At 44.4% G+C, this 15,000-nt stretch overlaps 1 protein-coding gene across 1 annotated transcript in view; it reads left to right on the top strand.

Annotated features, from left to right (window-relative positions):
- The first annotated feature begins 212 nt into the window (after positions 1-212).
- The window catches only part of KPNA3 (karyopherin subunit alpha 3), an 86,626-nt gene continuing 71,838 nt past the window's right edge, over positions 213-15,000 (top strand). Inside the window, exon 1 of the mRNA XM_034758524.1 lies at positions 213-377. Coding sequence (XP_034614415.1) covers positions 300-377 — 78 coding nt within the window. The 5' untranslated portion in view covers positions 213-299. The remainder of the gene's footprint in view (positions 378-15,000) is intronic.

Here is a 15,000-nt window from a genome sequence, read left to right as displayed (position 1 = left end):
CGCAATGGATTCCGCGTTATGCAAATTAGGCGCCCCTCTAATTAGCATAAAGAAGGGACGGGAAGCAGCAGCCGCAGAAGCAGAGCCGGGCCTGAAGCATAGGAGGCGTGTTCTACAGTGTCACGTGCCTCGCGAGCCGCGCTCATCGTCACTCAGCAACGGCGCGTGCCCCTGCTTTCCATCCCCCCTCCTCGCGCTCGTCACGGAACGTCCCTTTTCCCCCGCCCTCTCCCCCCCCCTCCCCGCGAGCCGCCGCCGGAGCCGCCTCGCAGTAGCTGGGAGCCGCCGCCGGAACAGCCATGGCCGAGAACGCCGCCGCCGCGGGCCTGGAGAACCACCGCATCAAGAGCTTCAAGAACAAGGGCCGCGACGTGGAGGTGAGTCCGGGCCGGGCCGGCGGGTCTCGCTCCCGCCGGGGCTGAGCTCGGCCGCCGCTGCCGCCTCCTCCTTCTCCACCCCCTCCTCCGCCCCGGGCGGGCTCGAGGGGAGGGGCCCGCACCCCGCTCCGAGCTGGGCGGCTGCCGGGCCCGGCGGGGGCTCGGCGGCGGCGCAAGGAAAATGCCTCCGGGTTTTTCTTCTCCGTCATGCGGGCGCGGCCTGGGGAGGGAGCAGCGAGCCCGGCAGGGGGTGCGCGGCCGGCCGGCCGCCTCCCATCGCCGCCCCGCCGTGGGCCTGCAGCCTCCCATGGCGGCCGCCGTCTCCTCACCCCACGGCGGGGCTGAGATAGGGGAAAGTGGGGAGCTGCCGGGCTGGGGGCTCGATCGCGCCGCTCCCCGCCCTGGCTTGTGCCACATGGGGCTGTGTGAGGGGCCGGGCCTGCCTGGGCAGGCGGCGGGATGCGCCAGTGTCCGTGTGGCCCCCTCCTCGCCCGGCTAACCAGCTGCCTCCTCATCTCCCTGCCTGATGCTCAAAGGGATCGGCGGCGCTTGCATGGGCTGGACAATGGGGCTGGCTGCCTTTTGTGCCACCCTTTCGGGTAGTAACACCCCTTCCCCCAAACACCCAGCCGCAGGTCCCTCGCATGTCGGCGCTGGAGCTGAAGGCTGCCATCTATTTCTCTCTCAAATGTTGTAGGCCTGCCTAGGCCGGGCAATAGGGGCCAGTGGTGAAACTGCAAGGGCCGATCCCACACTCAGTTGAGCTTTTTTCATCACACACATTTTGATGGTCGCTAGCTTTCACTCCCAATTCTTGCTTAAATCCCCCAGTTTTTAAAATGACACGAGAAGATTCTTGAAATGAAGGCAGTAGCTTAGCAATGTAGATCTGTTAAGAGTCTTCATCTATTTACATCAGGCAGGGCAGAGGGATAGCCATAGCCTTCCTTAATCCACTCTCCAAATCTGAAATGCTGTCTCTTTTACGGAGGTAACTGAATCCCCGAGGGTATTGTTTAGGTATTTTTGACTCCACTACCCTTCAGTACTGTGGGCACCTTTCATTGTAACCACTATGGAAAAGAGGAGAAATTCTGAGGGGCTGACGCCTGTCTTTTTTAGCTAAAATAATGAGGAAAAAATCTCTCTGAAGTGAAAGCTAATCTAGGATGAAAAAGGGAATGGTGAGCCTAAATATACTGTCAATTATGTTTTGACTCCATTTGAGGGTGTTCCTCAATTATGTTGCTGTATTTGATGATTATAGCATTTAAATAATCTGAAATAGACTTTGAATTTACACTCTTTTTAAGGTAAATTTTGAATTGGGGCAGAATTCACACCTTTACTACTATTGTTTGGGTGGAGACAGTTCACAGACCTAGTTTAACAGGAGTCATGTCTTTGTAAAGATGACATTCACAATGTAAGCTAGCCTTATCTTAATTTCTTTTCAGGTTGGTGGTGGTAAATCTCCCTTGCACACAATGCTCTTTCTATGGGGAATGCACTCTTTTTACAGAAAGGTTTTCTCTCTCCATTTTTGGGAGACAATTTAACAATGATAATTAGATTAGCCAAAAATGTCCCACCCTTACACCAAGTAAATTGGCTTCTATCTTTGGTTTTTTTCCTCTTCATTTTCAGTATTGGGCTGTATTTTTTGTTTGCCTCTTCCTCTATCCTTTTCTTTCTCTCTCCCTGTTGCGAATACTGGCTTTGCTTCAGCAGTGCTGAACTTAAGCTTCTGCCTTCCCAACCACTGGCCTGACTGGTTGAAGAGCAAAGCAGGGGCAAACTGAGGGTCCCCACATAGCATAATCTGATCTCTCATCTAAGCTGCCTGATATGCAAATGTGTTTTGAAACTGGTGACTACTGAGCTGAGGGGATTTGAGGGCTTGTCTGTATGGGGAAATTGGCAGGCATAGGAATAGTTATACTGGAATAGCTATAGTGGAGTAACTCCCTCGTGGACATCCTATTCTGGAATAATTACGCTGCTTTGGAAGCATAATTATTTCAAAATACAGTCAGGGGAGTTGTACCAGAATAGCTGTTATGGAATAATTATTCTGCTATTTCTATGCTGAACACAATTCCCCTGTATAGACAAGCTCTGAAACATCTTACTTTCCAAGGTGATGGGTCACACTGCTTAGCACTTGTCAAGCCAAAGGGTGCATCTATGCTAAGAAAAAGGGTGCTTAGCTTAAACCTGGTAAGGAAACCTGTTTCAGCTCAGCTTTACCTAGCTAGCTATTAGGTTGTCAGAATATCTAGGAGATTATTTTAGAAGAATAGTCCTTGTTTTGCCCCAAGACATTATGTACTTGCCATCTGGCGATGCTAATGGATTGAGCTGTTTCTGAATAAAAGGTACTGTTTTTTACAGGGATGTTCCATTGATTTAATAAAAAATATGCTATAATGGGCAAAGCAATAGAGCTCTGTGTAGGGACTAGCGTAGAGCCCTGCAGCAGGACTGGGGGGATATCCCGCAGGACCTGCTGTTATAGTGGGAAAGGGATTAAAAATAGTACCACAAAGGGGTCTACAAAGCAGTTGCCTCGTATAAGATTGTGGATCTGGTAACTGATATTGAGAATTATTTGTGCTTTGGCATTTGTACCACAACAGAAATGTCCTTCTATTATAGGAGATGCTTTAAAAAAAATTAATGTTCATTTCTGTAGATAACTTTAAATAAAGAATATCTACTAAAAGCATGATCTAAACTGTTGACCAAAATGCTCCATAGCAATTTATCATCTGTTATTTGATGGTTACTGACTTCTTTCTGCTAACCAGGCTTGAATTAATGTAGAGTATATTGTTTAAGTAACCATCTTCCTTTAGCTTCTATTCAACTAATATTATTGAATATTATAAAGTCACTTTTGGTCAGGTACAAAATGTTCTGGCAAACCAATATACTTATTCTTTTCTTAAATTGTAATTAACATTGATATTTTCATGGTTGGGTCTGCTATGCTGTAACACCACCTTTTCTTGTTATAACCTGAGTGGTCCTTACATTTTTTTAAAAGGGAATAATCCTTCTATATGCAAAAAGACTGGTTCTGTTGTACAGCAAGGCCAGGTCTTTGAAAGAGAGAACAGTGGGACCTTGTGGTATTTTATGTACCACAGAGCCAAGTTTTGCAGTGGCCCCTCTGTAGGAGAAAAGGAAAGGGGTATCTTGATGAGCAGTTGTGTGGCCAATGGATTCATGAACTATACAGTTCACTGACTGCAAAGGATGGGCCACTGGACTGCCCTGGTTCCAGACTTGGGGAAGAATTGTCTCCCTATCCCTGTGCTGGTTGCCCACATACACAGCTAGCCAGTCTACTCAAGCTGTGACCGTGAGATCAGAATTTCAACCTATGTGTAGTATTGTTAATATCTCAGAAGTGGTCCTTCTAAAAAATGGAATAGTAGTAGTCTAACACCAAATTGTAATCATGAAATTAGCTTGTTTTATAAACAATGAAAACCCTTAATTGTTACTTCACAGCTCAGTTTGTACTTTCTAAACATTCTTTGCAGTTTTAAAATCTATAGGAAAAGACTCAGATTTTCAGTTTCTCAATATATGAGCAAATGCATGGGCCCTGCCGGTGAGAGCTTACAGTTATGCAACGCTTAAGTTGTGTAAGCCTTTTATGGAGTTTGTAAGGTTGCTATTTAAACTGGGTATGTCCTATAAAGGCTCAAAACCACTTAGGGCATGTCTACACTACAAGCATTACAGATGCAGCGCTGCAGCTACTCTGCTCTGGTGTAGACACATGTTACAGCAATGGAAGGAGTTTTTCTTCAGTCAGTACCAAGTTGAGTAATTGAGACGGCTGGTCAGGGAAATAACCCACTTCCTTCCCTGACAAACCAAGGGATGCACCCCACTCATGTACTTATTTGCTGGCTACACCAATACTGACGTGAACTCTAATACATTCTGTGTGTGAGCCCACTTATCCACCGATGTCTTAAAAACTCCCGTGCCCCAATCTGGGTCTATGCTGGTTATGTACTATGTATGTATCTCGTGAACCTTGTAACGGATACTTGTAATCTATCATAACTCAAGCCTGTCCCCAGATGTACCTTCCCTCTTACCTTGTGTAAATTCGATTTTAAATATTAACTTTAATAAAATTTGTATATCCACCCCCTTAAGAGGTAGTAGCTAGATTGACAAAAGAATTCTTCGTTCGACCTAGAGGTTTTTATACTGGGGCTTACTTAAGTTGACCCAAGTTTTAGGTGTAGGCCAGGCCTCTTACTAACGAAGTAATAAAGTACAAACTGTGTTGCTATATTTTAAAGTACAATCAAACCTTTTAATTTAGAAAAGCAGTTATAAAAAAAATCAAGTTGATGCTGAAATTGCAACTAAATTGACTAAAAAAAAAAATGCAATTTGATGTTGAGGTTTCTAGCTTGCTCTCTACCTGCAACCTCTGCACCTGTTCCCTCAACCCTGTCCTGTCCCACCTGCTAACTTCCCTCACTCCTGTCACCCCTTTCCTGCCCTGCCTTGACTTCTTGCCTGGTTCTGGTCTGTTACTCTCATATTTTTGTTTAGAGCCATAAATAGCACCCATGCACAGTCTCATGGTGTCCTGCCAGTTATTTAAAATTACAAATCACACGATTGCAGTCAGCTTACCCCTCTACCAACAAGCAGTCATAAATAAAAGAACCTACAAAAAAGAAAACTGTTAAAAGAAAGTTTTGTAGGTTGCGAAGTTTAAAAAAAAAACAAAACAAAAAAAAACCCTCCTACCCCAAGGTCAGGAAATGCATGATCTGCAAGGTTGCCCATTCACCCTTGTGTGTCCATCCTGCACACTGTATGTGAGGTGGGGGGAAAAGTATGTGATCATGTAAGTAAAACTGTTACAAAGCATTACATAAGAGGCCAGAATTAAGGTTGTGTAGGCAACTATTTAAGGCATTTCCTAACTTTTGAGAGCTTGACTTTGCAACCTAAATTTGTGTAACTTTGGAGATTTTTAAAATGTCTCTGTCTTTCTCATACACAACTGTAACACCTCAAGTCATGAATCAGAAGCATTTGAACCCTAAACCTTCTGCTGTGCAGCACAGGTTTCTACCACTTGAGCTACATGACTGGCTACATTAGGTTGTAGCAGGAGATAGCTACTTTCCCAGGGAGGGGAATGAGCCACTGGTGGTATGTCCTGAGTCTGGGGGTAGGAGTGAGCAGGAAGAGATTGGTATGGCTGCATTTGGGACTTACAGAGGAGCCCAGCTCAGTACTCTCCCCCCTACCTGGAGTTCAGGGAGTTCCTTTTTCATTGGCCCCAAAAAGGGGCTGGATTCCAGGGGCATGGGAGTGTACCATAGAGTAGTTAAGCACTGTAACAGGTTACCAAGGGAGGTTGTGGAATATTTCTCAAACCGGTTTGTAAAAACCTCCAGTGACAAATACTTGTCAGGGATGGTCTAGATCAGGGCTTCTCAACCTTTCTTTCTGAGCCACCTCTTCTCTCTCTCTCCTCTCCCCCTTCCCCCCCCTCCACACACACACACATACATGCTATAAAAAAATCCATGGCCCACCTGGTTTTCTACATATGAAAACCAGGGTCTGCATTGGGGGATAGCAAGCAGGACAATTGCCTGGGTCCTCGTGCATTGGAATCTGAATGGGGTGGGGGGAGGCAGGGGACTATGGTCCTCCCACTTTTTGAAAGTGGACGGGCCTGTTCTGTCGACATTTCACCCCCACCCCTCCTCTTCCCCGGAGGTCCCACCCCCCAGGCCCGCAGCTGGAGCATGCGTGTGTGTGCTGCAGACCCTCTACCTGCCTGGGGGCCAAGAGCAGCCCTTGGCCCGTGTCCACCCCACCTCCTCCTGTTCCCTGCCCACATGCAGGGCAGGTGGAGGGTCTGCGTCGCCTGGCTGCGCGGCTCTTACCATGGCCAGGCTGCCGCTCCGAGGCCCCAGCTAGAGCTGGTTGGGGTAAGAGACGTGCGGGCAGCTATGGGGAGCTGCGAACCCTCCATCTGCCCTGGGCGGGGGCACAGGCCAGGGGCTGCTTTCAGCCCCCCTCCCTCCCCAGCAGATGGAGGGTCTGTGGCTCCCAGGCTGCTCTGGCTTGGCTGGGTGTGGGGCCTCAGGCAGAAGGGGCAGGGGCCCTAGGCTCCCCCCCACTTTTGGGAAGGCTCCACCAGGGCTGGCCTCATGCCGCAGGTGCCCCCCACGAAGCTACATTGTTTAGGCTTCAGCTTCCCACCTGGGTGGTGGGGCTCAGGGCCCGGGCTTCAACCCCATATGGAGGGCCTTGGCTTTCTGCCCTGGACCCCAGCGAGTCTAATGCTGGCCCTGTTTGGCAGCTGCACTGAAACCTCTTTGTGGCCCCCAAGGGGGCCTTGGATCCCTAGTTGGGAACCACTGGTCTAGATAATACTTAGTCCTTCCTCAGTGCAAGGGTGTGGACCAGATGACCTCTCATCCCTTCCAGCCCTACATTTCTGTGATTCTTTCTCTCTCTGCCATTGTTCTTACGGCTCTGGTGGTTTCCAGGTGTCCTCAGTGTAGTGTCTGTTGCAGCTTTGGCAGCTGTATGGGCCCAGGTCTTTAGAATGTTTGCTCATGTTCAGTTATTTTGGCATGCTTCCAAAATTTTCCTGTTGATGGGGCACTGTCAGTTTTTTACACCTTATTAGTCAGCCAAATCTGAACAGAATTTCATGCAGTAAATGAAAGGTATATCTCTAGACCCAGGCCTTTTTCTCTGCCAAATTTCAAGAGCCTTCTGCAAGCAGTGGAGATGTTAGAGCTTCTAAAAAGGGTTGTAAGAGTATTTTATAATGGAAAGTGTTAAGCAAGTAAGTATTGCTACCAGTTTCCCATATAACACTCCCACACATTGGCTAGTGCTTTTCACTTGCCCTGATTCTTCTCAAAGGCCAGATGAATCAAATGGGAAGTGAGCCATGAAAGCAAATTGTTACTATTTTGGACCCATGGAGGGAGGGTGTTCCAAGATCTGGTCTCTGTTATGTTGAGGGGAATGTAGCATCATTACTTCAGCTGATACAGTACATCCTCGGAGAGAGCGCCTGTCTCGTGTTGTTCCCAGGGTAACCAGTGTAGATCCCAGAGCACAGGTATCATGTGCTCTCTCTAGGACAAATTGTCAAATGAGTTGTTGGTGTTGAGGCCAGAAGTGGGGTGAGAATGATAGGAAGGGAAGTTGTCAGGGGCAGTAGCTGTTTTCTAGGTCAAGGGTTCTCAGCCTTTTTCTTTGAGGCCTCCTCAACATGCTATTAAAAACTCCACAGCCTACCTGTGCCACAACTGATTTTCTGCATATAAAAACCAGGGCCGGCATTAGGGGGTAGTAAGCAGGGCAATTGCCCAGGGCCCCATGCCAGAGGGGGCCTCGCATAGCTAAGCTGCTCAGGCTTTGGCTTCAGGCCTGGGTGGGCTGGGGGAGATGGGGCTTTTGGCTTTCTGCTCTGGGTCCCAATGAGATTAATGCCGCCCCCACTTGGCAGACCCTCTGAAACCTGCTCACAGCCTACCGGGGGCCTGTGACCCCTTATTGAGAACTGCTGTTTTAGGTTACTTGTCTGTGAAGTGCCTAGCACTGTGGGACTCTGATACTTGGGGTTCCTGAGCTACTGTAATAACAGTATAAGGTACAGGCTGGGGGAGAGAAATGGGCTCTGGCTAGGCTTTTCCACACCTTACTGCTGTTAGGGGGAAGTCTCTGCACTTGGAGCTGCTGGCTCCACCTCAGCAGGTGTTGGTCTGCTTCCCCCAGTTAATGTGGCTAGGGTTCTGGGATCATATGCCCATTCTTTCAGGACAAGTAAACTTTTCCAACCATTTTGAAACTTTTGATGCAAGTACAGTGTGGCTACTAAAATACAGCAAGCACAAAATACCACCTAAATGTTGCACAGACATTTGTATTACATGAGTCAAATTATTTGAGCATTTCTCATTGAATCAATCACCTTTCACTGAAAATTTATTTCCCCATATTCCATCACTTCTGTGGCTATTTTTGATAGCGACTTGAACTGCAATTCTGTGTCCATTCTTTTTTACATTGGTGATTGCCAACCTACTGAACAAATGGTTTTCTGAGATTAAGGGTAATGTTAACTTCCACCAATTGTTATGTTGCCGTCTGCACGCAGGCTTCGTTAGTATATAGACTGCCTTTGCAACAAGATCTCAAAGGTTATACTTTTAAAGAAAATATGGAAGCTTTGCAGTATGGATTTACTCAAAATTAATAAAAAAAAAATTCATTGTTGGGTTCCATATTGAGTAATTGATATATCATTGGGATTTGACAGAAAAAAATAATTTGAAAATCTCTTATCTTCACCAGTAGTAATGTTTTCATGGTCCTGATTATGCCTTCAACACCTGTGTAATCCTTTAGTCTGCAATGGGCATAATCTGAAGGCCAATGGAGATCCGATATTACTGTGATACCATGGAAGAAGGCTGGCCTTGTGGTTAAACTTGTGGACTGGGACTCTGGAGACCTAAGTTTCATTCCTGCTCTGCTATAAACATCCCTTGGACAATTCACAATCTTTCTCTGCCTCAGGTACCCATCTAGAAAATGTTATAATAGTACTTCATAATGCCCCTATGAGGTATAGAGGGTAAACACAGTAATAATTGTGAGGTGCTCAGATACTACAGTTCTGAGTGTCATACAAGTACCTAGATAGATGCCTAGTGTGGGATTGATGGACGGCCTCTGAAGGCATAGTCTCAATACAGTAAGGGCTTGTCTACGCTACTGCGCAGGGTCAATCTAAGATGCGCAACTTCAGCTACGTGAATAGCATAGTTGAAGTCGACATACTTAGATCTACTTACCATGGTGTCTTCACTGCGGTAAGTCTACAGCAGACGCTCTCCCGTTGACTCCACTTGCGCTCCTCGTTCTGATGGAGTACCGGAGTTGACGGGAGAGCACTCAGTGGTCGATTTATCACGTCTATACTAGATGCGATAAATTGACCCCTCCACTGGATAGTATAGTATAGTATATCGATCCGGCCGGTAGTGTAGACAAGCCCTTAGATTGAATAAACAAATCTGTGGCCAGAATTTGGTATAATAAAATCTTTATTACTGGGGATCCATGAGATGTAAAAAATACAACTTGTCTGATGGAGCCTAGGATGAGTCAGTGGGGCTGGCAGTTAGAAAAACATCTGTTTGTTAGCAAATTGAAGGAATTTGATATGGAAATCCAGTGAGACAATGAATATGGAATCCTGTAATAACTCTTCTAGTCACTCTTAGAATAGACCCACCCTTTAAATTCTGCAGAGCACACTGGCTAGAAACTCTCTGGAGGGCATAGAAATTCCTTACCCATGCATTTCCAACATGGGTCTGTCAGGGTATGATACTTTCTGTAGTTTGACACATAATTTTTACTCATTTACTCTTAATTATATGTAGTTAATATATTTAAGCTTTTAAGTATGAATCAGTGTTTATACAATAAGTATTTAGATTTGTTACATGAAGACAGAAATTTCAAAGTTAGGTTGATATACAGATCTTATCAACACATGCCATATATATCCTCACTTGGTGTATATTAAAAAAAGGTTATTTTTACTTCTCCATGTTCTCTTTAGTTATGGCCAAAAGCTTTGGTGAAAGCATGCTATATTGGTTGCAAAGTGCTAGCACTCAGAAATGAGAATGTTTGATTTGAAGATTTTGAAGGATATACAGTCATCACCAGTCAATAGAAGTGAACCTAGAACTCATGCTTTCCTGGTCCCCATTATTAAGTCTTTCTTTGCATTGGGGGTTCCTAAACCATCCTTTGGAGGGGTGGGGGCTCCTGGCCTTGGAGGAGGACAGTAGGCAGCTGGATCTGGGGAGTGGTTGGGGAAACCCAGCTCTACTTTCGCTCCACCACAGTGTGTGTGTAATGCCCTCAGAGGAGGCAAGGATGGTTCCATGGCCTGGAAATGGTCAGGGGAAGTGACCAGGCTCCCCAACCCTTGATGCTCCAACAGCAGGGACAATCTGGAGCCCCATGGAAGCACTATGTAAAAGTGCTCTTATGACTTGAGAAATTGTCCAAAATGGTCTAGGAGTGGAGCCATTGAACAGCAGTCCTATCTATCCCTAATAGGATTTGCCTGCAGGTAAACACCAGGAATCAACAGTGTTGGAAGGATCTGATAGATCTAACAATATCAACACAGACGCCTGCTTTTTTTATCCTTCACTAAGATAGTTTAGCAAAGCAGCCAGTGGAGTCTCTGCTTGATCCTGGATTGACATGGGTCTTCCGTTACACCACTCTTATACCTCCAAGCAATTTTCCTTTGTGTGATTATGAATCTTTTTTCCCCCCTGGACTATTCAGTCAATTTCCCCCTTTCCAACATAGAGGTTGGAAAGCTGGATCTGACCCAAGCAAGGGTATATAAAAAGGGCTGTCTTTATTTCTTAATCCTATTGGGATCTTTGCCCCTTTGGAAAAGGCCAAGTGGTGGGGGATTTCAGTGGGTAGGAGAAAGGGTTAAATGTTAAGTGCTTGGGTGACTTAGGCTTGGTCTACACTGCATGGCTATGTCCGTGTACACACTACAGCCTTGCTCCTGCCGATAAGTGCCCTACCACACCAACATCATAACCCCATCTTCATGGGAGGCGTAGGGATTGTGTCAGGGTAGTTAGGGTAATGCAGTATCTGTGAAGATGTTACCTTACTTACTTTGGCTGTTGGTTGTCATTCTTGTCAATTTCATAGCTTCATACTGGAGCTGTGAAATTGACCAGAAAGCCTGGAGCCAGTGGTGGGTTTCCTTTCCCAGCTCCCCGCTCCTACCCGGGTGGCTGCCCCCCCTCCCCTCCCCGGCTCCTGGCAGGGAAGTGGGGAGCTGAGAAGCCCGGGATCTCAACACCCCACCCACCTTGCCCCTCTTCGGTCAGTGGAAGTGCTCCTGTTGGGGACATGCACCACTGACAGAAGGAGGGCAGCATGGACGTGAACAACTGTAGTAATTACTGCGGTGGCTGTAAGTTGACCTAACATAGGTTGACTTAAGTTTATAGTGCAGATATGACTTTAGACTCCTAAGTCTCTTAAGTGCTTTTGAACATAGAACTGTAAGTATCCAACCCATCCCCCTTCTGCTTCAAAATCCACAATATAACCAACCACCCAACCCATACCACCATATTCACCTTCCATCCTAACTTTACCAACTAAGCACCTGAATCTGGCTCCTGCTCTGCTAGTGTGGCATCGGGAAAGAGGTTGAGTTTTAAGGGTTGCTTATTCTCTAGGTGTTCTAGTTAGTTAGTGATGGGGGCAGGCTGGGCTGGCACAATGGTTACCATAGTCTCCAGTTCTGTTTATAGTGCAGTGATGGGAGTCTCTCATTGCATTACAATTCAAGCTTCTTGGCCTTCTGGCTAAGAGAGGTGAAAACATTTCTAACCTAAGACTACACCTTGGCTTTGTATAATCTTGATCCCCCTTGCAAATGAAATTATGGGAAAAATTGTAGTTAAAAAGGAAACCAATTTTAGTTACTGCCAAATAAAACTTGATTTTATGGACAGAATTTAAATTCGATATTGAGCCACCTTTCTGTGTGCAATAAATGCAATTTTAATTTATTTAATAAAATAAAAAATTCCTTGAATCTTTACACCTCTTCTCTCTCAGAATGACTAATGAGGTAATATCTGAAGAAACAGTTGGTGGCTACTTTAGATACTTAAAAAGCGAAACTTGTACTGTAGCCAAAATGAAGGCAAGTGTATATTCCAGGGCCCTAGAATTCCTATTCTGTAGTCCCTTAAGCATAATCTTGTATGATTTAGTAAAGTGCCCATGTAGGATAATCTAAAATGAATTTTTGAAAATAAAGTTTGAATACTTTGAACAGCAGTGGCACAAAAAACTTTCTGAATTTGATTCTACACTCAACTACAGTACATGGCACCAGGAATAGTTATCCTACACTAGTTTTAAACGTTGTTTGAAACTGATTCAAATAACTGTCCAAACAGTTTGGCTGGTCAGTGTGGATGGGGTCAAGCTTTTTGTATACGAAGTTGGTTTTGGAGTGGGAAGGGTTGTTGATTTCTTTATTCTGTGCCAGGACATTGTTTCTAAACTTGATTCGGTCCTATCTCCAGTGACATACATATTCTATACAGGTTTGTCTCAACTTACACAGGGGTTCCGTTCCGCGGTTAGCGCGTAAAGCGAAAACCGCGTATAGCCCAAATTCCATTGAGTTCAATGGCAGGCAAAATTGTCCGCACTACAGGTATAGTATTAAAATTGTTGTTTTTCTCTTGTTTTTGTGTTTTTGCCCACCGCGTAAAGTTGAAATCGTGCATGTTAAGTGCACGCAAGATGCGACAGACCTGTACCATAAACGACAGACCTGTACCATAAACTAACATCTTCATTTTTAGATTTTTTTTCTTGTCATAATTTCATCTCTAAAAACCTTATTCATTCATGTTTAAAGATTCAATAAATCTTAATTCTTATCCAAAACTTCAAAGCAATTTGTTTTCTGTGTAGGCCCAGTTCATAACAAATTTGCTTATTTTTTTGATCTAATGTTGTGAAGTAATTAGGAAATGCTAGTGTTGGAGACTTGGATTTAAAGCTGGTTTGACCTAAACAGGTTATGTCAGAGTAGGATTGTTAGAGGTGACATTTGGTCTCAGCATTCATTCTAAGGACACACACCCCCGTCCCCCCCCCAAACCTCTGGCCGGGGTTTTGCTGATAAAAAAAACTTTATATAGGGTTGCTTTGGGTGTTCATTAGAAAACCCCAGACACAGTTGGTGAGCGCTTGTCCTTTGTAGCTGACCACTGCGGCTGAACATTAGTCTCCTATACTTTTTTCCTGTAAAGATGAAGCCACTTGGGAACAGCGTCTTGCTGTTTTGATGCTTGCTGAAATAGTTGGTAGACCCTTCAGACTTGTATCCACTTGCAGCTGTTGCTATTGTGGATACAAAGATAATGAGGGATATAAACCAATCACTAACTGAGGGGAAGTCAAGAAGAAACTTTCCTTATGAACAGGTTACTTCATAATTGTCCATTATGAGGGTCTTGTATTTCCCGCTGAAGTATTTGGTATTTGTCCACTGTTGGAGGCAGGATACCAGACTAGAAGGAACACTAATCTGATCCTGTATGACTGTTTCTATGTTTTTGTGTATATTCTGTGATGACCAACAAATGTCTGCTGAAGACTGTTTTGCCAGAGATTTTTAAATCTGATGTTTGAAGATTTATGTAGGACATTGTCTTGGAAAGGAAGTTTCATTTATTTTAAGATCTAGTGAATTTCTTGATATACCATCCTGTGTGGCTTTTCTCATCTTAGCATTTTTTATTTTTAATAAGTATTTATTTAAATTTAATTTTCCTCCACTTGTTAGGTTTGACTTTAGTAGCCGTTACTGACTTTCTTTAGAGGAAGTGAGTCTGTTTTCGAAGGAGGTAATAAATGAACACACATTAGGGCTGTCAAAACAATGTAAACCTTTAGAGCCTACAAGTCCACTCAGTCCTACTTCTTGTTCAGCCAGTCATTAAGACCAATACATTTGTTTACATTTACAGGAGATAATGCTGCCCCCTTATTTACAATGTCACCTAAAAGTGAGAACAGGGGTTCGCATGGCACTTTTGTTGCCGGCGTGGCAAGATATTTATGTGCCAGATATGGTAAACATTTGTATTCCCCTTCGTGCTTCGATCATCATTCCAGAGGACATGCTTGCATGCTGATGACACTCATTTAAAAAATGTGTTAATTAAACTTGTGGCTGAACTTCTTGAGGGAGAATTGTATGTCTTCTGCTCCATGGTTCTACCCACATTCTGCCATATATTTCGTGTTATGGCAGTCTCGGATGCCAACTCAGCATATGTTTGATTTAAGAATGCTTTCAGTGCAGATTTGGCAAAATGCAAAAAAGGTACCAATATGAGATTTTTAAAGATATCTTTACGGTTGAAGAATCTGAAGTGCCTTCCAAAATCTGAGAGGGATGAGGTGTGGAACATGCTGGCAGAAGTCTTAAGAGCAACACTCCTATGCAGAAACTACAGAACTCGAACCACCAAAAAAGAAAACCAGCTTTCTGTTGGTGGCATCTGACTCAGATGATGAAAATGAAGGTGTCAGTCTGCACTGCTTTGGATTGTTATCAAGCAGAACCCCGCCTGTTCTTACTTTCAGGTGACATTGTAAATAAGAAGTGGGTAACATTACATTTACAGGAGAGAAACAAATGTGTTGGTCTTAATGATTGGCTGAACAAGAAGTAGGACTGAGTGGACTTGTAAGTTCTAAAGTTTTACATTGTTTTGTTTTTGAGTGCACTTATGTAAAAAAAATAAAAATTCTACATTTGTAAATCGTGCTTTCATGATGGAGATTGCACTACAGTTCTTGTATGAGGTGAATTGAAAAATACTATTTTTATTTACAGTGCAAATATTTGTAATAAAATATAATGTAAATTATGTTGTAGTTGAAATTGATATTTGAAAATGTTGAGAAAAATCTGAAAATATTTATTATAAAT

This window comes from Trachemys scripta, chromosome 1, assembly GCF_013100865.1.
Source record: "Trachemys scripta elegans isolate TJP31775 chromosome 1, CAS_Tse_1.0, whole genome shotgun sequence".
Lineage (NCBI taxonomy): Eukaryota > Metazoa > Chordata > Testudines > Emydidae > Trachemys > Trachemys scripta.
Note: the sequence above shows the minus strand (reverse complement) of the source record. Positions and strands in the feature narration are given on the sequence as shown.